At 37.0% G+C, this 26,688-nt stretch overlaps 1 protein-coding gene across 1 annotated transcript; it reads right to left on the bottom strand.

Moving 5' to 3' along the window:
* Window positions 1–253: 253 nt before the first annotated feature.
* Window positions 254–25,116, bottom strand: chs1 (chitin synthase 1). Its single transcript, XM_030722467.1, has 34 exons — window positions 25,070–25,116; window positions 20,711–20,846; window positions 19,361–19,546; window positions 18,935–19,136; window positions 16,399–16,559; window positions 16,195–16,270; window positions 15,141–15,253; window positions 14,127–14,304; window positions 12,960–13,056; window positions 12,602–12,698; window positions 12,284–12,405; window positions 11,679–11,774; window positions 10,998–11,162; window positions 10,765–10,912; window positions 10,591–10,656; window positions 10,321–10,496; window positions 10,060–10,118; window positions 9,159–9,359; window positions 8,852–9,020; window positions 8,526–8,641; window positions 6,910–7,089; window positions 6,711–6,815; window positions 6,481–6,598; window positions 5,267–5,348; window positions 4,951–5,186; window positions 4,583–4,692; window positions 4,353–4,434; window positions 3,913–4,066; window positions 3,645–3,749; window positions 3,179–3,289; window positions 2,217–2,354; window positions 2,007–2,086; window positions 1,634–1,700; window positions 254–334 (listed from the first exon to the last, which is right to left on the bottom strand). Exons 1-34 carry the CDS (start codon window positions 25,114–25,116, stop codon window positions 254–256), a joined length of 4,260 nt encoding a protein of 1,419 aa, XP_030578327.1.
* Between the last annotated feature and the right edge of the window lie 1,572 nt (window positions 25,117–26,688).

The raw sequence follows: 26,688 nt of genomic DNA, 5'->3' as shown, positions 1-26,688 counted from the left end.
ACAGCTGCTACACAATAGATAAAAAGTAAATTATTTCCTGTGATGGAAAGCCGAAGACATGGCATGTCTACAAGGACTGTGTGACAGTGTGTAGTATAATCATGACCAGAATGTACAGTGTTTAATGCATATTGAAAGCAGAGGAAAGTGAACTGCAGTGGATGAAAACAGGCCTCAGGTGGTAAGAGGCTTGCAGATGATGCCAGTGTAGGCTGGTTGTTGCGTTTCTGTAGGCACATCTCCTTGTTACTGACTACAAGTCTTCAGTTGTCATAAAAAGTCCATTAGCTGTGGGGTTCTCCAGAGTGTAGACATCATCATCATCAATGTCATCCTAGATGATATACAGACACAGAAACATTTTTTTTTTGTGGGCTACACTGACAAATAAATCAATATTTTCCACGACACAGGAGTTTCTATGTTTCTAAGAGTGAGGGCGTCTCAGCTGTGAAACATTTTGCTATCATCTTTGTTGCATCTAGCTTCATTTGTAATTAGGACTCATTTAAATACCTAAAATGCATATTTTAGATAAAATACTAAGTCGAGATACTTTATCTGTGTTAGGGTTAAAGAATTGTATGTTAACTGGTTTCACTGAGACTACATTGTTGGAATCTTGAAATGGTTTGAGGCACTAAATTCATCCTCTATGGCAAGGCTCCTGTGATTTGGCTTCACCTGAGCTTAGCATTGCACATAATTGGAACTTGAGGGATTTATTGTAGATTTCACTGTTTGTCTGTTTTATTTTGCACGCCTGTATCGACCTGCAAAGGTACTGCAGGTGGGAAAAAGTGTTACATTTTAGGGTAGTTTGAGGTTCCACAGTAAACACTTCAATTAGCTTAATTTAAACTCTTTAAACAGAATAATGAAACAAATAGAGATCCAAAGAGGTAAAATTATCAAATATTTTACAAAGTTTTAACAATTTGTGCATGTGAACTTTGCTTTTCTTTGTTCCTTTGATATCACGTCATACCATCAGATTTATCCAACCCTTTGAAGGTGTATGAACCCATAGTTTTGGATCACTGCTCTAAATTAATTACTATTAATAATTAATATAAGTATATTCTTTGCTAGCCACTTACATGTATCTAGTAGATACTGCTATACTTTCACTTTATCCAGTAATTAAATGCACTGATGCTCAAGCAGAATTAGTCAGTATTAGTACTTTTACATAAGTTAAGGCTCTGATTGCTTCTTTCACTACTGCTGTTTTTATTTTCCCCAGAAGTTTCATTTCCTTCTCCAGTTTATGCATTCAATGAGCCGCTCTGTGTGCCGCAAATGGACCCCTTATTTTTTCTTTATATTTGTTTAGAAAGATTTTGTACCCCAAATTAGCTATTAAGAGCTAACAGTTAAAATGAGATCCTTATGCAAAAAAACAGCTGAACAGAAAAAACTCTTCAGGACTCGCTGTACAGTCATCAGATTTTTAAGATTTCATCAGTATTAAATCTATCTATCTATCTATCTATCTATCTATCTATCTATCTATCTATCTATCTATCTATCTATCTATCTATCTATCTATCTATCTATACAACTCGTGGCATAGTACCTGAGCATAATCAATCCTATTGATTATTTGTGTGTATGTTTTTGAGTTACTTACATCATCTTTCTCTTTGTAGTTTTTCTCTGAGCTGCGATAGGAGACCACGTGGATGAGGGTGTAGACTCTGAAAACAAAGAGGCACGGGGATGAACATGAGGGGAAAATGTGGAAAAATTTAAATGAACAAATTGATGGACAATAGCGACAAGGGCAAAGTCATTATAACTATAAAGACAGAATCATGAGCATTCCCTGCTCATGATGGGGGGAATATTCAGTGCCAGATTAATAACTTTGATTACGTTTCTCTGCTTCTCAATCAAACCAGCTGGATTTCCCTGCCTAGTTTTCAAAGTCAGTGATTTTGTCAAAAATAGAACCTGCGAAAAAATGTTAAATCTGAAGCGATGTGAAATCAGCATATGTTTACCTGTGATATAACATGGCAAGAAACTGGACAATGAGAAGAATAGCAAAAGACAGCAGAAACATCAAAGTGAGAGGCTCCACCTGTCAGAAAAAAAAGCAACAACAGTGTTGGAGGAGTACAAACAATTATTTAAAAAGATGTCACAATCCTCCTTTAAGTCTTTTTTAACTGCAGTGCATGCATTTAGGAGTCTCTGTTGTAGGTCCCAACCTTGAGGTATTCTCCACTTTCAGTTCCATTTGGATATAACTTTGGGATCTTGATGCTGATGACATCATTTCCAATGGCCTGCAAGAAGAAGGTAGCTACCACCCAAAGCACGTTGATGATGAAATAGAGGAAGACCGCCTGTGGGGAGGTAAGAGAATGTCACTCGCCACCTGCAACTTGGCCATCAGGGTATTTTTTTCTTAATAATTTGTTATCTAACAAGGTAACCAAATAGATTTCTAATCGCAGCATGACTGAGAAAACAGCCAGCCATTACTGCATAAGTGGTAATATGCAATTCATAGCCATCATACAGCATGAATTCATTCTGCAGCAAAGCAGCTACAGCAGACATACAGCCTGAAACATAAAGAATTATCCCAACAACGAGAACACCAAGGAGCCCTGCTGCAGGCGTCATTCAGCCGGTCAGTCTGGTGTTAACAGACAAAAACTGCTTTTTATAATTTGGTTGGCCATGAATTATATTCTTTATCTTTAATACTGTACACTGAGGAAAATAAAGTCTATGTTAAGAAAATCAAAACAACTTCCCAAGAAAGATAGTTTGGACAGATTTTTGGCTCCTAGAAGAGAAGTTATCTCTTGGCAAACTACCATAAACCCACCCCTCAAAAGGTGCTCTTCCAACTATCAACAGATTAGAGGAGGGTGTCTTTTTGCTCTCATGTTCTCTAGGTATGTGTATTTAAGAGAAACAATGGGCTTTTATGCACATGCACATGGATGACAACATGTTGCATTAGACCAATGTGTGGCTTGGACTTCCCCGACTGTAGGAGATCCAGTTGTTTGTATTGTAGTGAACAAAGCTCGTCATTGTCAGTATTTGAACATCAAAACAATCAAGACACAGAATTGATTTGAAACACAATTCATGTAAAAAATAAATAAATAAGAGAAGGACACATTTCCTGAAACAGTGAATGCAGATTGCTGACCTTGTTTCGCAGTGACTTTAGTTCTTTGGAGACCATCTCCTTATGTTCTTTAGTTTCCATGATCGGTGTCAGGTAGCGGTCGATTAGCTTGTCCCAGAAGTCTTTCTCATTCTAAATACACACAAATATAAGCATACAGTATTATTTTCTTTATTATTACTTATTTATTAATTGCTCACTCATTCAAAGCTCCATTTAACAAATATTAATTTAATTTTCTTGAAGCCATCAGAACTTTGATAATGAAATAACATTTCAGGATGGTTACTTTTATGGCTATACCTTAATTACTGAAAACAAAAGGTAAACTTTAGAAACTCTTACATCTACCATGCACAGTAATATGTATTTTTAAAATGCCCATTTTGAATACATTTCTTTTATCTGTAAAATTTTCAGCTGTACAGTTGATCCTAACCAGTCCGTGCTAACAATTGTACAACTGGGGGCTGAATAAGCATCTTACCTCATCTAGTCTTTGCACTTGTGGGGCAGTGAGTGTTTTCTCAATGGCTCTCTTCACTCTCTTTTCTAACTTCTCCATTCGATTGGTCTTAAGGGTTTGCCGAGCCTGAGATAGAGAGACGTCAAGTCAGTCATTCCTTTTCTGCAGCAGCAGTTTGGTTTTCAAAAGATTAAAAACACTGGAAATAGATTTCCTCTCAAACTCATCCCATTTCATTTTAAAAAGCAGCGCGCCACTATTTTATTTGAACCAAATCAATTGCCATCACCTGTCTGTTCAGTGCATGTTGTAACTCCTCCAGCTGAATGTCTGACAGAACATCTTCAGGTCCCACTGTACTGAGCTCTACATTGAGTGTGTCTGTTAACATTAGGACCAAGTCTTCACACACATCATCATAATCTTTGTTACGGAGCACATATCTGAGGAGGAGAAAAGCAGTTTAATTACACAGTTGCAGCTCTACCATCAGAGTAACTGTACTGTGCTTTGAGAACAGCTCAGGGCAGAACAGTGTGCTTCAAACTGACACACATGCACGTACATGTACAGGAAATAATACAGTTTTTCTTCATTGGGTATTAAAACACTGGATATTTGTTTGAAATTTACCAGTAGAAATATATACAAACAAACATGTTTTCCATGAGTTTTTTTTTTTTTTTTAAATCAAAACATACAAATACTTGAATGATGTTTATTATTTACCGTATTTGTTCTTGCAGATTTCTCTTCATGTTGGCATAAGTCAGCTTCTTCAGAAATTCTTCTTTCACCGGGTGCACCCAGTCTACATACACATAAACACACACACAGATCAGACAGATGGCATCATTACTCTATTACATACACTAAGTATACTGTGATGTACATAATGTATAGTTGGAAATTACAGCATATTGTACTTGGGACCAAAATAAATTTAAGGTGCTTCTCACCAGCAGCAGGAAGCTCTTCTACTGGCTCACAAATCATATAGTTGTCATCATCATCGTTGTCTTCTTCATCAGATGAACTCATTATGCTGTTTTCGTCGATACTGTCGTCACTGCACACAGCACATGCACTTGTTGCGAATGGTTTGTTGTATGCGCATCTGTTTTTGTCCTTAGATGAGGATGCTGATCTAAATCTAGGACTATTTCTTTTTCACTGAAACGGTTGTGCTCTGTTTGAGACTTGAACTGGACTGTATCACAGATTTGACCATTACTATGTAGGGTTTTTGACTAAATGGCTGCAAAGATTTCTTGTGGACTAGTGAAAATAATTATTGACCAAATAAAAGAGAAGAAAAAATTGGCACCTTTTACTGGAACCCAGGTCACTGCTCTTTGCTGCTTTCTTCTTCTGTTCCTCAGCTAGATGTTTAGCAGCCTCTTCCTTAGCTTCTTCCTTTGTGGTGTCGAGTCTGGTTTGAGGCTCCAACATTAAGGCTGGGTGTGGAGGTATTTCATCTTTGGGGGTTGTGTTGGCTTGGATTTGCTGTGCAGCCTGACCTGTGATCTGCTGAATTATCAGATTCTCTGTTTCCTGGGTTATCTGTAAAAATAACAGAATTCATTAATCCATTCGTCTGCCACCTGCTGACAGGTATGCCAGGAGTTGTCTGGTGACCATACCTGTATCTTCATGTCCCAGCAGCAGAGTTTACAGGTTTTGTCACACAGAAGATTGTGTTTTTTCTTCTCTGCTCCTCCTCCCCTAACAGGGAGACAGACAGATATCAGGAAGGACGGTCAGAAAGATTGATTACAGGGATTACATGAATAGAAAATAAATCAATTCTCTGTTGTCTTGTGTGTTTATGTGAGCTGTTTATCGATGACGCAGGAATGAACCTCAAATATGCAACAGGGAATGGATGAGCTGATGGATTCTGTCAGTTCTACATGACTAATCATTTTCATACCCCACAACTGTGTGTATACTTTTCATTACTTTCAGGTGAGACTAGCATATTTCTTTAAAATCATAAGGCTTTGGAATTATAAGGTTTTTCTTTATATTCTTTCTTTACTTTTGTTCATATGTATTGTATGTAGTGTTAGAGTGGTAGATGCTCACAGTGCTTGCTTTCAACTTGGATGAAATTTAGGCAAAAAAATTAGTTTAGTGTATGTGTAAGTGGGGGGGGTGGAGTGCCCACTCCAGCTCAGGGACAGTTGCTGCCCCAAGTTGAGGTTAAGTATCTCCAGGTCTTGTTCACGAGTTAAGGGAGCGGGAGATTGACAGATGGGTTGGGGCTGCATCTGCAGTGATGCGAAAGCTGCACCAGTCTGTTGTGTTAAAGAGCTGAGCGTATTCAGAGTTAAAAAAAAGAAAAGAAAAAGAGCTGAGCGTGATAGCAAAGCTGTCAATACCTGTCAATCTACGTCCCTAACATCACCTATGGTCATGAGCTTTGGGTAGTGACCTAAAGAACGAGATTGCGGACACAAGAGGTGGAAATGAGCTTCATCCAGAGTGTGGTTGGCCTTTCCCAAAGAGAGGATGAGGAGTGCAGTCATTTGGGCTTCTTTGCTTTTAGGCTGCTGCCTCGGTGATCTGGCCCCAGATAAGCAGAACAAAATGGATGGATTGATGTGTAAGTAGTTCTTATGAGCCAATGACTGAGGCTCAGAGTCCTCTACAGGCTCAGTTTCACAGTTTTTTCTACTCTTGGGTCTTTATGTCACCAGTACTTATAGAAGAAGGCAGGTTATGAACTTGCAGGGTAACATTATTTGATAATGAGAGTCTTAATTACAGGGTATTAATTTCTCCCTTTTTAATGCTAACAAATTAAACAAGTGTTGGTCTAAAATACTACTGCTCTAAATGATAACTGCATTACTTGTTGGATTCTCTTGTGCCCCAGGAGACGTTGTCCATGTTAACCAGTGAGTAGATGATCAATAGGAGATATCCACTGGGGATGCAGATGAAATACATCAGACCATAGCCAATCAATACTGGAAGAAAAAACAAAACAAAACAAAACAAGAAAATGTTACATGACATAAAAAAAATGCTGTTAGCATAACATACAAATGTGAAATAATGTTTACAATAATATAAACATACAAAACTCCTCAGGGTGGAGGAGAGCTGTTATCAAGTACATGATTGCCATTGAAATTAAAAACAGTCCAGTGGGGGTCAAGAAGGTTTCCTGAATCACCATGTCACCTAAAATGGAAAGTGGCATTTGTACATTTATTATACATTTATTTGAAAAATATCTGAATACAGCAATATAAAGTCAAAATAAGATTTTACCCACCAATGATGGAAAAGAAGGATGCTGTCATAAGGAATGCATACAGAATACTCATAATGGCAGCAATGGTTATTTGGGTATTAGCCTTGGTTAAGAAACAGACAAGGATGTAGAACACGGGGGGAGCGCACGCGATGATGATGGAGTTTGTACCCGAGAGTTTGAAGACGAACTGGAGGGCACCTGGAAGGAAAGGGTGGATGGAGATAGAAGACAAAAAATAAATAACTGATGCAGGTAGATGCATGAAGTTATTAATGCAGAAAGATTATTAATGCAGATGGGCTCAGCAAAGTGAGTTTCCCTGTAGTCACCATTACAGGTTATTACAAAGCCGGTCTTTGGCTGGGCCGTGTCCATAAGTGTTTTATGAAAACTGGTGTACATAGTTCCCTCCAGTGAAGCTGATGACTGATGACTGCCAAAAATGCATCACAGTTCAGATTATAAATTTGTAGTTTTTATAAGTTTTGCTCCCAGGATACATGTTTACAGACCACTAGAACTCAAATTCTTAAACTCACTCTGCAGAATGAATGTTTTCATCCTTTTTTGGTTGCTCTTTTTTCCTGTTTTTTTTTTTGATGGATAAAAGTATTATCATTAGGAAATGTAGTGCTTTTGTATATTCCCTAAAAAATTTAGCACAAACATCTGGTCAAAGAGTGAACTGATTTGAATTTGGTCGGCAAGCTAATGGCCTGATGATATTTCACATATTAAAACAGGCAAAAGTCAGCTATTTTTAGATCAATATTCAACGCTATTACTGCTTCACACAGGCAAAAACCATGAGGCAGTATTCTAGTCTACCATACTATACAATGCGACTGGCCAATCAATCTGGCCCAATCAAAGAGTAAAATTAACCTAATAACTTGTCAGAGAATTTCAGACTTGCAAACTCAATATTTTCTTCACTTCTCAAAATGAACCCTTATAAGGCACTTTGTAATTGTGGATTCTAATGTTGTTTAAAAAAGTTTACCTATATTTGTTATAATGTGACATACAACAAAATTTATTCTGTACAGTAAAGACATTATTGTGTGAAATGCAGGGAACTTGGGTCAGAAGAATTTTTTTTTTCTTGTGTGTTTCTATTTACTCATGATGAAGTGAAGTTTTTAGGAACAATTAAGACATCTGAAGTCTTTTAAATCAAATCTTTAAACAAGTTATTATGCAACTTAACATTATGTGAGCAATCTTAAAATTAATCTGCACACCATAGCTACTGTACATACTGGAGAAATATGACTTTTTCTGCCAGGATTTGCTTAGTTATTGTCATTCTATTGTGAAAAATGATTTCTGTGTTGCAGAGTAGCATTATTTAAAGACAGTCACAGGTTTCTAAGGACATCTGTAGGACACACTTCACAAAAGCTGAGCTAAAACATTAAAAATAAGCATTTAAATATTCCATCACTAATTAGCAAGTTAGTGATGGAATATCTAACTAGCAAGTTGGATGAAGTGAGGCATCACAAAGGATATGAGATAAGCTGCAACTTAACTTGGTACAGGACATGAAAATATCAGCCTTGCTGCAAACACTGAGACACTGAAACACACCTAATAATTTTAGTAGAGTCATTAACTACACCTAAACCTACTTGCTATCATGAGAGTCACAGAAGCAGGTCCCAGGATAGAAGATCCAACAGTAAACATCTGGTAGAGGACGTAAAGCCAGGAGATGGACTGGTTTCTCTTCACTGTCTCTGAACCGCTGAGATTCACAACCACAAAAGAATTAGTATGACAGTAGAAATCCTTTTAGGAATTATAGCCTATAAACATGACCTGGAAATCACGAAATAAAGAATTCAAATAAAGATGAAAAAAAAAAACGATTTAATGTTTTATTTAATGTGTGAAGTAAAAAGCTTGATGGTCGTAAAATGATACCCTGCTATTATTAATAATATGTAACACTAACCTGTGGAGAAGGTCCAGTGTATTAGCCAATGTTGAAGGTCCCCATCGTCTCCTCTGGTTGTAAAACTCTTTAAATTCCTGTGGTGAGTTGGTGTATGCATCTGATGCAGCATTGTATTCGACACGCCAGCCTTGCTGCAGTAGCAAAGTACACAGCCATCGATCCTCCCCTAGAAGAGTGCACACGCACAAGGAAAATTTTTAAAAAAGATGTAAAAAATTGGACACAGAGTCTGAATATTAAGAGAACAAACTAAGCAAAGTAAAAAAAAAAAAAAATTGCTGATCTTGTGGTTTTGTTTACCAACCTTGATCATACTGCACATATTCTTGAGCTCTTTGTGCAGTTGTTGAGTATCTCTTTAAAACATGGTCATCCATCAAGGCAGAGCCTCTGAACAGACTGAAGCATCCTGGACTGCACAGCACAGAACCAAACACGTGCTCTGCTGTCTTCTGGAGCCAGTGACCTACTGCATACTCAAACTTCTGGTACCACACCATGGGACCTGGGATGGAAAAAAGTTTATTATTTTATATTATTCTATTATTTATATATTATTCTATTGTTTTATTCTTCCAAAACTTTTACACCAAACTAGTTGGACACTGTTTGTCAAAACTCAGAGACAACTGTCTCGGTTGCGTGTTGAATGCTTTTATACAGTTTTGGTTTATGTTTTACAATTTTCAAATTATTAAACAATTTCCCAGCTATCATAAGGCCAGCCTGTTGCTGGGATAACACAGAAAGACAGACAACCATTCACACTCACACCTGTGGGCAATTTAGAATCACCAATTAACCTAAGTACACTAAGTGCATGTCTTTGGACTGTGGGAGGAAACTGGAGTGCCTGAAAAAACCCACGCAGACACGGGGAGAACATGCAAACTCCTCACAGAAAGGTCCCAGTGGAGGATTTGAACCCACTGTTGATATGAGGCAACAGTCCTAACCACTACGCTACCATGCTGCCCTCATGCTTAGCCTCATTCAAGAAATCAAGACACTTACTAAAAAGAAAAATGTTACCAAAGTGGATCCAAACCTAGACCTTAATGCTGTGAGGCAACAGTGTTAACCACCATGCTGCCCTAAACATTTATTTATTAATTTAAATATATTTAAATGTATTCCCACATCTGGTGGAATGCATATGCATCAAACACACAGTTTTAATGCTTTTAATAAAAATGTTTACTTACCCATACCAGTAGGATGGATTCTACCACATGCGGCACCTACATTGTAATACATCCTCAACCTGTGAATGCAAACATTTTTTAATTGTAATATTTGATATGCAACAATGACTGAAAACCTATTTTTCTAACTGGTTGAATCACAAAATTACATGAAAATTAATTATTAAGTATTTATTTTCTACAATAGTGATTTATGGTGGACAATGGGCTCAATTCTCAGCCATGACAGAAATCAACAAGTTAAATTCAGCTGCTACTCACCTGTCTACAAGCAGAATCACAGCTTTAGGATGGAAGTCGGTGTCTCCGTCAAGAGCCAGAATATATGTGTTGTCATCTGAGATGAATTTGCGTTTGTTGTCATTGTCATACTGAGGCAGCACGAAAGTCTCACTATCAAGAGAGACCAAACTTGCTCTGGAAAAGTTATTTAATTGCTAGGGGGAAACAAAAAAGATATGTTATTGAAAAATTATATTAATTTATACACAATGTTAAAAGAAGTTGACTTAAACAGCCGAAAGGTCTCACCGGGATCTTTTGAGGGTTCTTGACAATGTAGCCCTTCCAGCCAAGCAGATAATACATGTACATTATCTAAGAGAAAAAACAGCAATATTTAATATTAAAATCCAAGTGAAGCCTTTTGGTGACACAAGGTATAATTTACATGCCCCAACTAAACTAAACTAAACTAAACTGTACCTGAGACCATCTTTTTTTGTTCCTGATGAGTGCTTTGTCTTTTAGGTGAACATAGAGCATGTTGCCTTCCGGCAGAACAAACATCAGCCTGCCACCGTAGGGGGTCTCAATGATCGACACATCATCAGGTTCTTTGTTGGTAAACACCCTGAATGGAAAGATTCATAGGTGGTTAGTTAAAAAGAGAGATATATAGATGTGTAGACAAACATTTGATAGAGGGATAATCTCACCTGTAAACCTCAATGACAACTCGGGTCAAGTCATTAACGTAAGAATTCACCAGCCTCTTCCCTGTGCCCTCCTCAGTCATGAAGGCGTCGTCTACGTAAATGTGGCACTCAAATTCGAAACAGTCCTTATGTTCCTCCTTTGGGTCCCCTCGGTAACGGTCCAACCTGAAACAATAGCCGATGACTGTAGCAATACTGCAAAAGCCTTTTCATTTAGGTCTTTTTTTGTGTGTTCAAACAGTCAATGCACAACAGGAAATGACAGGAATGAGAGGAAAATGCATTTTTAAATGTTAAGCAGCCCAAGCACTTTAGATTTTTTAAGTCCTTGAATATATTAGGTCATAAGCTAATGAATTTGACCTTTTATTTACATTTTTAAAAAAAACACTTTACATCAGCTCTAACTGCCTCTCTGGTTCAAAATCCCACCTGTGTACTGACACCTGCCTGATGAGAAATTAAGGAGGTGGAGGTGAATCAAACCAAGATTTTAATATGTCTTTAATTTGCTCTTTAAAGACATGTAAAAGAGAAATTAAACCAATGCTGTGTGATGCTAGTACACCTGGGAATAAATGCATTAAACTCACATGTGTTATTGTCATCAGATTTATATAGCTGTGCCTACGCATGCTTGCACATATTGCCCCTGATGTCTTCAGAGGTACTGGCTCTAACCTGAACATGGAGGTGAGAATCTTCAGCATCTCGTCGTAGGTCTCATGCCACATGGTGGCGCAAAGATAGATCACACACTTCTGCATTTCATCATTGCTGTTAAGGAGAGGGGAAGGGACAAGTTGTAGCAGAATTTTAAAGCATTTCATGCTGTGAACATGCACGTCTTGGAAACATCTGCTATGGAGGCTCATTAATGTTACACACCCATTGTGGCAATGGTTTCATAAAATATACAAACGTGCAGCTGCAACGAATTCGGTAATGCAAAAAAGTGAGTTTCCAATTTTGCTGTTGTTGTACATCAACATCATTTTTTTTTTGTCACAACAGTGTGTGTGTGTGTATGTGTCATTACACAAAGAAATGCTCTGTTAGAGACATCCAAGTTTGTATGAATTCAACTTCAAAAGCATATCTTCTACACACACTTTAAATAAATTATGCATCGCATCTGCATTTCCTGTTGAAGGAATGTTTGTGTCTCCACTGCATTTGCACACAGTTATCACCCTTTGTGAATTTTCTTTTTTCATTCTCCCACTTAATTTATGACCACACAGAAATGATTTCCAACAGGGAAACTATTCTCAGATCACACTCACCTTTCTTGGGTTTTGGCTTTTGGTACTTTCATCTTGGTGTTGAGTAGAAGAGACAGGTCAATGAAAGCAGATTCGTACAGTCGACGAACAAAGAGTTGAGACGTTCTTTCTATACGCTGGACCTAATAGAAGGTACAGCAGAGGGGTATTTAGGTGTATTTCTTTGGTGTATGCATCTGATGCAGCATTGTATAATAAATGAAAACTGGAAACTAACATCTTTTTAGGGATTCTAATCATCTAAAACATATTTCCTCACTTCTTCTCATACCTGATTAAGTAAAGGTGTATGCGTGTGTGTTGTGTTTTTCCTGATACCTTGATCTTCCATACGTAGTAGGTAGCTGTGACAAAGCCTGACCACATGCACACTCCCTCCAGTGCCAGCATGGAAAAAGGCCATTGATAGTAGTGGCTGTAAATCAAATGGTCCGTAAATATTTTGAGCTAAGCACAGATAAGTTGCTAAAATACCAAAGCTATCTGTACATTGGTTTCTTAATATATTGCTATAGGATAATGCACCAGAAATTGCACAATAAGTACTTTTAAGGCATTTTTTTCACATTTGGAAAATGCATAAATGACCAAACTGCTTGAAATGTAATTAGAAGTAATCACTTGAAGTACTCAGGTGGTACATTTCATTCACACATTTATCAGCACACAAACACACCTGTTCAGTGAAGTTCGACACATGCTCCTGGTAAGCTCGAGTAAGACCACGGATGTTGTGTTCTTGTGGCTTAGAAAGACCAAGCTGTCGCAAAACTCTGCAATGAAAACAAACATTTTTCTGCTTAGTTATGTGTAGTTTAATTTTTTTTTTTTTAGATATATACAAATGATACAGTGCCCCTGAAGGGTCATGGTGGAATATTTTTCAATTTTTAATTATTTTGCAATTAATTTTGCAGTTCCAATTATATACAGGAATACTAGGAGGTGTATTGTCATATAGCATATCTCCTTTGGTACACAGTTGTGTACATCACTTTCTGTAGTTATATATTGTACTGTAATATTAATTTCTGTCATCTCCTACCTAAAAAGATTATGTAAGCAGAAGATTAATTTTTTTTCCACCAAACTTCCTGTATTGTGACCAAATGGGTTAAACACATAATGTAGAAGTCTGTCACTGATTGGAACCAGTAGTAGGTGCAGCCTCAACTGTGGCTGCTTAGCAGCAAATTCCTGCAATCGTGGTTAGATTCGCTAGTAGTGAAGCAGGGATGTGTTCAGCAGGGGCATGGGAAGACAACAGAAGGGTATATGGGGTGGCACCCCTCTCAAATATGATTGCCCCCAAATACTGTACTTTGTACTTCATAAGATTTATTTTAAAGTTTAAATACCATATATCTAATAACTCTACTAGTATATCATTATAGATAAACCTACCCATCAGCATGCAGGTAACTGAAATCATGTCCACCTGCAAAACCAAAGTGATCTATACAATAATATATCAGTATTGATTATGATTCTGAGAGGGTCCGCTCTGCATATGAGTATTTTTGTTTTGGGTACTTTAAGTATATTTGGATGCTGAAACTTACTTACGTACTATTTGGCTACTTATTAAGTAGACACCCCTATTAAAAATCCTGGAAACACCCCTAACTAAAAAATTATAAAGTGAATGCAATATATATATATATATATATATATATATATATATATATATATATATATATATATATATATATATATATATATATATATATTTTTTTTTTTATACAAGGTAGTTCAATTTCACTTGACCTTGTCCTTATAAACAAATTATATATAATGCATGTAAAACTGACAATCAAAACAAAACAAAACAAAAAACCCTCACCTAAAATGTCTCCTTTCGCTGCGCCTTCCAGTTGTTCTGCCTGTGTTATAAAAAGTAAAATTCCTAGCAGCAGCATTGCAGGTCCTGTGCAACACAGAGGTAGGGCAAAACTCATCCTGACAGCATGAATCTTGCAGGCTACCACCCCAAACCAGTGACAGGCTGCTGCACAGAAGGCCTGGGACAGGAGATAAAGGAAATATTTATTAGACCAATTTTAATTTATTGTCAGAGGCACACAATTAAAGTTTTAAAGCAGCCATTTGCTCAGACTGCAGTGCTACCAATAAGATATGTTTCTGAACCAATTAAGACATGTCTTTAAAAAAAAAAGAAAGAAAAAATGTAGTGCAAAAAAAGTGCTTCAGACTTCAGAATTTGAATCATAGTTGGAACATGTTATAATTATCATGCCTCAGGCGAGTAAGTAGCGGATAACGAGACCCCTGACTGATTAAACCTGCAGCTACTAAAGAATCAGTGTGAATGAGTTTTGGTTGATTTCAGTAAGTTCTGTCATATTAAGTAATTAATCTAGACTAAACCTGCTGTGAGCCATCAAAAGTAAATTATTAAATGTAATAATGTAATAAGTGTTTTTCTGCTAAATCACCTTCAGACACATTTATTCTTCCTACAGTAACTTTAATACATGTTGCATGAGTCCAAAAAGATATTTTTAAATCATGCCATGTCTGTTTTACTATTTCACCTCAGAGATTATTTGACTTTATTTATACAAAGACATAATTCAGCGGAGATAGGTTGGATGTTATTCGGTGCTGTTTACTGTGCACCTGTAAACTGTAAAGCAAAGCTGCACACTTAAATATTTTATTTTTTATCATATTCTATGAAAGTTGTAATTTTTAGGGAGTATCTCCCCAAGTGAATCAAGGGAAAAAAGAACCATGGCTCATACATGTATATAGTAAATGCTCACACACTCTACTGCTTATATACCACATCTGTCTGTCTGTGTCTATGTGAGTTTGTTCTCTTCCTTCTACTTACCTGTAAGAAAAACACCCCCAGTCCTATTGTCAGGAGTTCGTCATTGTGCAGGTTGAAATCTGACCAGATGATGTTCTTTGCAATAAGCACGTGGTAGATCAGGTATACAGCCCCTACAACAGAAAAGGCAGGCTCTATACTTGCTAAGTTTAAAGATGCACCCCTCCTGCATTTCAGGACAATTTCAAAAATCATTTATTCCACAATAAAACAATATTTTCTAAATGCTCTTTGTTTGGTAACAAGCAAATATTGTTACAATAGGGAATATATTTATTTTGAAAATACTGTAAACAATAAGAGTGGTAACTTTCAAAACTCCACAAGGATAGAAGACAAAATTTGATCTGTCACAGGTACAGAGATGCAACACAGATAACACAGATCTGTGCTGTACCTCCTGAGCACTGGCCATGGGTTGTCCACCAATCAGAAGGTTGGTGGTTAGCTTTCTGCCTCCTCCAGTCTACATGTTGAAGTATCCTTGGGCAAGATGCCAAACCCCAAGTTACCCCCATCCATCAGTGTGTGAGTGTATGCATGAATGTTAGACAAGGTGCTTAGGTCTAGAAAAAAGCACTTGTATGAATGTGTGGGTGAATGAGACTTGTAGTTGAGTGCTCAGTTAAAGTAAAAAAGCACTATATAAGTGTCAAATGTGTCAAATTTGGAATAATAAATATAGATGTTAAAATAAAATGTAGTTTGCTCATTTTATTGGATTTTTAACTAAGTAAAAGAAAACTGGAATAGATTGATAGTGGTGTGCTGTGCAGAATAGATGGCTTAGTTTTACATATATTGAAAACAACAAATGAAGAATTCATCACAGCTGGAGAACATCCTCCGCAATCCATCTGCACCCCTGACATCTCAGAAATCTGTTTGTTCTCCAGTGAATATGGGGGATGAGCTTTTTCATCATGCATCCAACGCCGTTGTGTTGGACAATAACAATATACTACAAGAGCATGTGTAATTTTGCCAGCATGTTTTTTTTTTTTTTCCCCCTCTGCTGTTTGCATCAATACAAACATTGTTGGCAAATAATTACCTATCACCAATATCCTCAGAATGCTGCTGATGACAAACACAAAGTCTCTGAAACCATCCAGTTCTGACAATGTGTCCTGTGGGGTAAGAGATGAAAAAGGATCCTCACTGATCATGTCAAATAAATAAGTGTCCTCATCATAAACATACAGGCTTGGAAAAGTTTAACATCCAGCTGAAGCTCTGTTATGGAAAAACAGCAAACCTGCATGCGGTTGGTTGCTTGTATTGAATTTTCCCACCAGCACAAAGAGACAAGTAGGGAAGAGAAAATTCCAAGTCCCACGTAGATATAGCAGTCAGAGCCTTGTCTGTCCACAAATGATGTTACACGGACGTAATAGTCAATTCCCAGGAGGCAGTAACCTGTTGGTCAAATTAGTCAGTCAATAAATGCATACCTAAACTTCATTTCTCTTTCTGTTATATCCATGTATGCCTTTTCAACAATGCGATATTAAAGTGGCTGTCAATGATTTCCCCTGGTTGTTGACTTAAAAAGAAGGTAAACTGCTCAGTTATCAATGCCATTACCTGGACAATTACTTAAACATGTAGAATGCCACAAAATTAAGACCAACAGGTTGGTTCTTTTACTTTCTGACAAAATGCTAATAACGTCCACTTGTACTGACTTATTTTTTCCCCCCTATTGCTCTCTTTAGCCCCAGGCATCATTTGCCTTTGCCTAATCTTTACAAAAGTGATTTCGTAGCTTTGCATTCCTCTTTATATATATTTTCTCTTTATTGGATTTGCTACTACAGTATAATTGGACAAACAATTTATTTCTATACATATATTTCTGGGAGATACACTAGTAGCTTGTTACTTAGGTGGTTGTCTATGCAAATGGCACTGAAACGGCACCTATTATGTTTATTTCCAGCTCCATATTTTTATTCTTGGGCTCTACTAGAGTAGCTTTACAGTTCAAAATAATCCCTATTTATCTTATACTAGGATACCCTCTTTCTTTTACCTTAATACTTGAAACTTTGGCATTGTTTAAAACAAGCGTCATTGCAACACTGTACACGTATGGAAGAAATATATAGGCCCCCTTTTAATGAACCACATACTTCTCTCTTTAGTTTATATCTACACTGAATCTTCAACTTTGTCAATATTTATACATGTTCTGTAAAAATCATAAAATCTGAAGCCCACAAACTACATGCAGATTTGAATCTGAAAGCTCATGTCAGAACTTGACAGGATTGTCTTGACAGCTAACAAATTTTACATCATTTATCTGAGATGGTTGTTGTAATGAGGGTGGCGGAATTACTGAGACAGAATCGGGTAAACAAAGCAACAATGAAAAGATAGCTAAAAAAAAAAGAGCTGACTGACAATTAGAAGCAGATCACTTCAGTCAAAACCTGAAAACACAAACCTTGATTGAGAACTGTTAATGTAACTGGGAGAAACAGATAAAAACAAGGAACGTGATGTAAAGGAGGAAGAGAATAACTGTCGGCTCTATCTTTTTCTGTATCATCCACATCCTGCCCTGAATTTGTGAGTGGGAAAAGTTTGCTAACATGGCTGCTAAACCTCCTACTATAACTGCTCTGAACTAATTACGTGCTACCATGTGCCACTTAAAAGGAAAGACTCCTACTCAGTGGCACAATTACTTAAATGCCTAGGTGACATTAAGGCATGGCTGCCTCTAAATTTCCTAAGTTTTAATGAGAAAAAAACAGAGGTGATGGTTTTTGGCAATAACTCAGTGACCCCTCTGGTAGATCTGGGTCCTCTGGCACAGTTTCTCAAATCAACAATAACAAACCTAGGAGTCAAAATAGATCCAGACATGAAGCTTGATAGCCACATAAATGCTGTGGTCAAGTCAAGCTTTTTCACCTGAGGCAACTTGCCAAAATAAAGCCAATTCTCCAAAGGCGAGACTTTGAAACAGTAATCCACGCCTTTGCCACCACTCGCCTGGATTACTGTAATGCACTTTATATGGGGCTTAGAGGGTCCGCTATTGCTCGCCTTCAACTGGTGCAGAATGCTGCTGGGCGGCTTTTAACTGGTGTCTGCAAACATGAACACATTTCACCTGTTTTAGCGTCACTTCACTGGTTAACCGTTCGTTTTAGGATCCATTTTAAAATTCTTTTATTTACTTTTAAATCTCTAAATGGTCTTGCCCCACCCTATCTCTCTGAGCTTCTACACACTTACATTTCTACCCGGTTATTCAGGTCGGCAGACCAGCTGCTTCTGATCGTGCCTAAAACTAGGTTTAAGCTCAGAGGGGACCGGGCCTTTGCAGTGGCGGCACCAAATCTCTGGAATGATCTGCCACTGCATATTAGACAGGCCTCATCACTCGCGCATTTTAAATCACTTTTAAAAACTCACCTTTTTTCTTTGGCTTTTAACACTAACACTAATTAAACATTGACACTGTGAGCTGTGTACTTTTTTTAATGTAATTTTCAAGTATTTTAATGCATTTTATTGAGCTGTTTTATGTATATTATTGTTATATTATACAGCACTTTGGACCCTGTGGGTGATTTTAAAGCGCTTTATAAATAAAATTGGATTGGATTGGATAATTATCATAAAATGTAATAAACAATTATATTATATTTGATTTTTATGGAGCAGTTCGTGTTTTTTGTTTTTTCACCACACTGAATCTGCGAATGTTCAGTGGCAGACTAATGCTGAAAAGAAAGCCAGAGAAACAGTCTCGCAGTAATTTAAAAAAGAGTTACCAATCCCGGTGAGAATGAGGGAACAGATTGGGAACACAATTTTCCAGGTATCTTGCTGTAGTCTGAAGACTATCTGCATAATTGCAGACACAATGCAAACTCCTCCACTGATGAAGAGATTAGTCAGGACGTCAAACTGAGGCATAACGACCAGCACAAGGATTGAAGTACCAAGAGACACCAGGCACTCAATGAAGCAAATCTGGAAAAGATGTAAAACCAAAATTATGTCCTCACATATGCAATATTTCTATTGGCTGCAGATGAGTGAATGCGTTGTGAATGGAAACCAGTCAAAAATAATACAACAAATATGGTGATTTTGGATACTTTTTTGAGGAAATTTCATAATCACTTAAATAAGAATAAGACAAGAAGTTTACTTGTTGGTGGCATAAAAAAACTGTAAAGTGTAGAAAAACATACAAATGCCATGGTCTTCATTTTGGGTGGTACAAAGCTCTTGAAGGCACATCGCCACAGTGATTTCAAAAAGACCAGGAAGTTGGGGAAGACCAGGCAGAACACCAACATCAGCATGTAGAACTGTTTTTCCTTCGGACTGCGCAGGGACATTGGACTGGTCATTGTTGACAACACCAGCAGGGAGCCCTGAGAGGAAACATGATCATTACGTTATAAGAAACTTGTGATTGCTCAACTTTATGAAGTTTTATTTTCATCGGTAAGCAGGTTGATATAATGATATAATAAAAGTTTAAGATGTTAGATGGAATAGGAGCTAGGTGGGGATTGCCAGTAGGGAGAGCATGAGAGATAAAACAGGAAAAAGGCAGTGTTGGGTACAAAGGCATTCGGTACTGTAAACTCTGCCCTCCCATAAACAGCATGAATGTTATTCATGTTACTTTATGATCAAGCAGGCAGAGACAGATAAGGCTGTTTACACGTTTTGTACCTTTTTTGTATCAGAGTTCTTTGTCGAAATGTCTAAACTATGAACACTGCACCAAAATCATTAAAAAAAAGCCTGGATTTTAAAATTCCAAATCAATTTTAATCAAAGACAGTTTGTTTGAATATTTTGTTTTTGTTGTACTCATGCTTGATACAATATTAAGCATGCAAGTTAAAATAGTATTTGGTTTTCTCATCGCTGGATTTGTTTAAACTCCCCAGAAATGATACAGCTATAGTGCAGTTTCTTTGTTTTTTCCCATTTCAAAATGCCAAAATGCAAAATGTTTAACATCTAATTTGCCACTAAGACATAAATACAACATATTTTTGAATAAAATTAATTTAAACCCCTTATCATTACACCTATAACATACTCCATATTGCATAGAGTTTTCCCCATAAATGAATTTTACGTCTGATACCATATTAAAAAATCTGATATATAGCCTGAAAATTTTTTTACCTTTCTGACACATGAAACAAACAGATTTCTCTAATATTTGTTATGTGCAGTTATTTATGAGTCCTTACTAAGATGATATAACACTGCAGTTTAAAAATAAGCTAGTTTAAGATCAGTTTATCCAAATTGATCAATTTAACCAACCCAAGAAACAACCCAAAGCACTTTCTGCAGAACTGTTAAGTATACAAGACAAATGGCTCAAATATCAACTGTTTACGTCTGTCTGCTTATGAAAGAAAAGGCTATACACATGTCTCCAAAGTGAATGATTTTCAGCCAGAGCTGGGACTTTATGGTGACATCTCTACCTCTGTTGCTCAACACCAGTGATAAACAGATAAAACACTTCATAGATAGAAACAGATAATCTGATAAATAAATGATCCCACCTTAGCAAGAATAGCAGTGGTCAAGACTGCTATCCCCACAAAAACAGCCACCAGATACTGGGCAAGCTGAAAACATCTTTTCTTCTGTTCTTTCTCAGCTCCTGCGGGGTTCAGCTGGAATGGATCCCACGTATCCCTGAGAAATACACATTGATTGACCATGAACACAGGAAACTACAGTGACACTTTAATAATGTGTAAAGAAAATGTCTGCCTAATAATCTGATACAGTCAGATTAAAGATGGCAGAGAATGAGTACTGGACCTTTATTTTAGAAGATGAAAACACCATTTAAAAACTGCATTTTGTATTTACTTGGGTTATCTTTGTGTAATATTAAAATGCATTTGATGATCAGAAGAAATCAGGAAGGGGGCAAGTGTTTTTTTTTTTTTTCACAGCACTGTATCTGGGCACAATTCTTTAAAATTTGCATGGTCACGTTTGTGTAAATGAAATGAGTGATCGTAACATTTATTACATGCAAACTGACTGCAGAGAAGTTGTCACATGTAAACGTCATAAACTAGTGGGTGCTGGTTTATGACACTGTGTGCATGAACCTGTAACAAGGAAACCAAGAAGACTGAGCAAAGCTTTTTTATAGTAGTACACTTTAAAATATTCATTGTGATCAGGGTCTGTTGGATGCTGGCTACATGTAAACGAAACTCAGTACAAAATGACGATTCCTGCCATTATAAAACAATTCTCAATACAGATAGTACTGTGCTCCAAAAGGTCAGAGTACAGGTTTTATTGGACACTATTTGTATAACCCTTCCAGAAACTTACAATATGCTGCATCTCTCTCTCTCTCTCTTTTATTTTCTCCCTTTTTTGGGTATTTTTATTAGATTGCCAGTCTGAAATGTAGTGAAACTTTTTTACCACAAAAGGTACAGTGTATGATTTAGGTTGATGTGTCCAGGTTAGATTCTGACTGACACACAACAGGCATCTCAGCCGATAAAGCCTCCAGAAAACCTCTGGGCCATACCTGCAACGCTTTACTTGACTAAAATGTCATCAGCCTCTCTGAAATCCTCCACTGCAGGATGATTAATGCAGAGTGCAGAATAATTGTCAGGGTGTTGGTTTTCTACCTTGAGATTATGAAACTTAATGACACTGTGAGCTTTGCCATAGCAACGGAAATACTGGTAAATTAAGGTGTGGTTCAGAATGGCCAGAGTGATGCTGGCAGAAGATTTTTATATAATGAATAGTGTTGTTAAATTATTACACGTGAAGCTAGACTGCTGATGGGTGGATGACAGTGACAGATTATACAATATACTGGATATACTGGATGATATCATTCATCTATGAACAATAGTCAGAGGGTGGAAACAAAAATCTTGGGCTAGATATTTGCTGGCTTTTGGCCTTTCCCCCCATAGGCTAAGTGAGCAGACAAGCTAATGTTTTTTAGCAAGTTTATCAAGCAAATAAGTCTTCATTAGACACGATATTGATGGAACAAATTTATCTTTTCAGATTTTTCTATCAAAACTCAGTAGGACGTGTTATCATAGCCACTGCTCCTGAAATCACTGACAGAAAAATCCAACGAGGAAGTGCCTCAAAGCTACGTTTTTGTTTTTAATTTCTTTCTAGTTCCGGGACATGGCCTCTCCTCTGGTTGCAAAAAGATTTCCTGCTGTCTGGAAAGTTATGGGAAAATAGCTCTCTCTCTGTGACCTTCGTAAACCTGTTCCTGATGAGTTTATAGGGAAGCTGGTTTCAGGTCATGCTGATTAAAACATGAAGTTCTTCTTGTAAATTACGGTCATTGTAAGAAAGGAACATTATCCGGGGTATGCACATTAGCTTATGCCTCATCAATCACAAGCCATTAGCTAAAATAGATCTGATCCACCAAAACACCAAGATGGTAACGTGGAAACACTCAGCTCGAAGCTTTAAAATGGGACTTTGTTAACTCAGTCTAAAAAGAGCAGACAAACTGCATATAAAGCTGTTCGCCAACGTGTGCAGATTGGAAAGGAATACAGACCTTATAACTAAATACACAGGAAAACGCTTGGGACCGTGAATATAGATGCACATGTAGAGCAATTTGTTCTGAAAACAAATTTTCAGAACAAGGAGGAAAGGGGTATAGTTTGAGATCCTCTATTACAGTTGCCCAGTCTCAAAAAGCCTTTATAAGAATGACTTATAATGAAGAATAGAATATTTACCTGTGACACTATTTGATTATTTGCAGACTGCAAACTCAAACAGACCAGTTCCAACCTGGTCCCATCCCTTGATGCAGGAATCATATTCATAACTACCTCAGCATAACTGCCATAATGTGTGCCCCTGTTTAAGAGTGCGCTCGATTACATGGCTCATTAAAACTCACAAAGTTTTCATTTCAGCCATGCTTTTTTAAAATTTTTTTTTTCATAAAAATTAAAGCAGTTACACAGTTTGGCTGCTGTTGACAGTTTAGGAGCTGGTGTCCTGGTTCACCTTGCTGTGACTGAAATTCATGACCCTCTACTCATCTTACATTACTCACTATATTTGTGTGACATTTGATAAACTGTCCAACAACAAACTGGAATGACTGATATAAAAGCAGTTAATATTTAAAAACGTTATAGACACTGTTCCACACATAAGCTTTAGTTTTTTGTTGAAGTTCAGAGGTTTTAAAATCAAAAGTTGTTTAACGTCATAATCACATGAAGGGCAGTGGGAAAATGAACTAAACTCAGAAACAACATCATAATTTTTTTATGTCAGATATACCTACATAGACACTATAATTACAACTGCAGCATGTATTTAACATTTTAAATGGAGCGTCTAACAGCAGGCAGTAACAGTAGAGATGATATCAGCTACAGCAATAAAGAAAAGCACAGCACTGCACAGAACAAATTAACTGTTTCCTTGGCTGTGAATTATATCAAATGGAGACCTGGTAACACAATACTTTATGTATACGTCTACATATATATATATATATATATATGTGTGTGTGTGTGTGTGTGTTGGTAATATCCATTACCAACACATATCTCACCAACTATTAACCTCCTAACAATGATGGAGAGGTTAATAAAACTTGATAGCGTGCCCAGGGACAGGAAATTGAATAGCTGCCTGGTTCAAAGCAGCATGTGGTGTTGAATGTATTTCTGTCTCATTCTCAGTGCAGCAAATAAGGAACAACTTTAAAGCATGATTCCATGAAACCTTTCCCTCCGCAGCTTGGTTAGTTAAAGAATAACGCGCTGTCCCTGAATCAGGAAAGAAATTCACTAACTGTCTGACTTCCAGTGAGTTCCTGCTGTAAACAGAAATACCAGCCAATTTTTTTACTGTTAAAACTTAACATAGACTAAAACTGAAAGGCTTTACTTATTCACTGTTCAACAGAAAGGGCAGGGGAAAATATTTTAGCACTGAAAATACAAACATGCAATGCTTACCAAATTTATTAGACCACCACACAATGTAAAGCCCTAAATTAACAGTATTGGTAAATACCAAAAAATTTTTTAATGTTTCTATAATGGTTAATCCACCAGTAGGCGCAAGCTCTTTAATCAAAATTATGCTTTTAATGTTAACATATAATTATTGTTTTTAGCTGTGACTTTTCAAATGTGCTGTAAAAATCAGAAACAATAGTAAATAAAGGATGTCATTATTTTTTGATTAAGATGCCAAATTACAGTTATTTACTTTCATTCTTGAACAGAAAAAAGTTGTTTCAGTGGTTTAATCATATTTGGGTATGAAAACATGAATTCAGTTTGTTTAATAAATGACAATACAATTTTCTGTTTTTGACAGATTTCTAAAATATTTGTATTTTCTTGTTTTTATGACAGGTGGTTTAATAAATTTGTAAAGCACTGGTTGTCCAACAACCTTTGGTGTAAACCTACACCCCAGGAAATCAGATATTACTTTTGATTTAAACAGACGTAATTTCTTTTCTTTTCTATTCATATTTTGTTTTTGTTTTGTTTTTTTCACCACTGCAAGTTATCATGCTTCCACAGTACAGGGCCAGTTTTATTAAACACTGCATGGGTCACAAAGCATAAAAGCCCCAGCGAGGAAGATGGATTTCTACTGCCTAGAAAGAAAGTGTCGGCAAGACCGCTTTTTTCCCCTCCATTGTATGTATTTGATCAAGCAGGTTAATTAAGATCAAAGCGTGGTTGGTGGACTCCTGGCCTGTCACTCATATAAATGTGATTTCCATATTTAAATTCCTCTCATGTCACATATTATGCTAAGTTTCACATCTGTGCCATTAGTTGAAGCACAAATGAAACCACACAACCTTATGATGCAACGCACACACATTCCTGAAGAATTTTTACCTGTGTCTTCCTTCTCTTTTCTTTCCTCTGTCTTTCAGCTCCTCCATTGTGGTTATCTACTCCACTGCATCAACCAGGGACCTGAAATAGATAATAGTTTTATGAACATGTGTTACCTGCTTTTTAAATTAAAACACAGGATAGAGAAAAAAAAATGTTCTTTAAACAATATTCACAGTGACATAATTGACACATGTTTAAATGTAAGAAATCAGAGCTACTGTACCTCGATAACTGCCCAGTGATGAGATCTTTTTATTAAGTCTCCACAACTTTGTAGCTCTTAAAAAAAAAAAAAACTGCCTTCAGTGCCAGAAAATTCTAAAAAAATCAAACACCAGCTACTGCTTTAAAATGAAGTAAAACATCAATATAATGATGCAAAATGCCAAATCAAGACTCCACGGAGGTTTTAAATTCAGTTTCAAAATGCCCGTACTAAAAATTGGCCTGATCCAGCTGCCTCACGCTGTTGGTCTGTCAGGCAATTTGTCCTTTGTTCATCTGATTTGTTTTGTGCCCTATCACAGGTTATGAAAGAGATACTCATATAGACAGTAAGACACAGCCCACACATGCAAGTGTTCTGATTAGCATAGTTTATAAAAGCTACTGAGACCAGGAAGTGTGGATGTGGATGTTGCAGGTATTGATAAGTAACCATGAGCAAAGGTTACCATAATCACTCACCATAAGTAAGCTAATGTGACTGGGAATAACTTTGGGTGTGCATGTGATGGAAAATAATCAAAGTTTGTCACTGATCAAAAATCTCTGGTTATCTATTCAGTTTTTATGAGGGGCAGTAAAATGGTACAAGGGTCATTTGCACTGACATACACACCCAAATGTGGACTCTAACTCGCTAATACTTCTCACACATCTGCTTAGGCGCGCACACACACACACACACACACACACACACACACACACACACACACACACACACACACACACACACACACACACACACTCACACAGACACACACACACACACACACACACACACACACTGTTTCCAGGGTCTCACCTAAACACTGCAGTACATGAGATGAACAAGTACAGGCTTAATACAGGCAAATGCCATTAGTGAATATGACTCCAAGATGTCTTCTTTAGTCTTTTGGAATGAGTTTTGTGTACTTACTAGTGTTAAACCTGAATATTTGGCTATATTTGGCCTGTTCTTATTTATTTTATAGGTACTTTACTAATGAGGTGATCTCTGCTGTCAGCTCTCTCATTGATCACCTGCTTCAGTTCCTCTTAATGTTCCCAATCTAGCAAATATAAAAGAATCTTGATTTTTCTGGAGCCTGAAGTGATCATATTTAGAAAAAAAAGGGCTGGAGTGCAACATTTTCAGTTAGCTGGCTAGACTGGTCAGTGAGCTGCATCCTTAGACTGTTAGCTGATCTTACAAACACAAATACCCACTAATTAGTCCTAAGTAACAGAATAAGAAAATATTAGAAGTTAACTCATCAAACTGAAGCACAGACTTTTTTGGGCTGTCCCTTAGAGTGGGCCTTACTAGTTGTCAGATAGTAAAAACGCTCAAAAAAAGTGGAGGGGTTCAGTTAAGTGATTAAATTTATGGAGGTGAGCAGATGAAAGTG

Source organism: Archocentrus centrarchus, chromosome 3 (genome assembly GCF_007364275.1).
Source record: "Archocentrus centrarchus isolate MPI-CPG fArcCen1 chromosome 3, fArcCen1, whole genome shotgun sequence".
NCBI classification, from domain to species: Eukaryota; Metazoa; Chordata; class Actinopteri; order Cichliformes; family Cichlidae; genus Archocentrus; species Archocentrus centrarchus.
This window is presented reverse-complemented; position numbering and strand designations above follow the sequence as displayed.

Excerpts from the sequence above, each read along its gene's own strand:
- chs1 (XM_030722467.1), bottom strand. The coding sequence starts at position 25,116 with ATGGAGGAGCTGAAAGACAGAGGAAAGAAAAGAGAAGGAAGACACAG. Across the intron at positions 8,642-8,851 it reads ACACTGGACCTTCTCCACAG|CGGTTCAGAGACAGTGAAGA; the intron begins GTTAGTGTTACA and ends TGTGAATCTCAG. Across the intron at positions 5,349-6,480 it reads GGCACAAGAGAATCCAACAA|GGGAGGAGGAGCAGAGAAGA; the intron begins GTAATGCAGTTA and ends TCTCCCTGTTAG.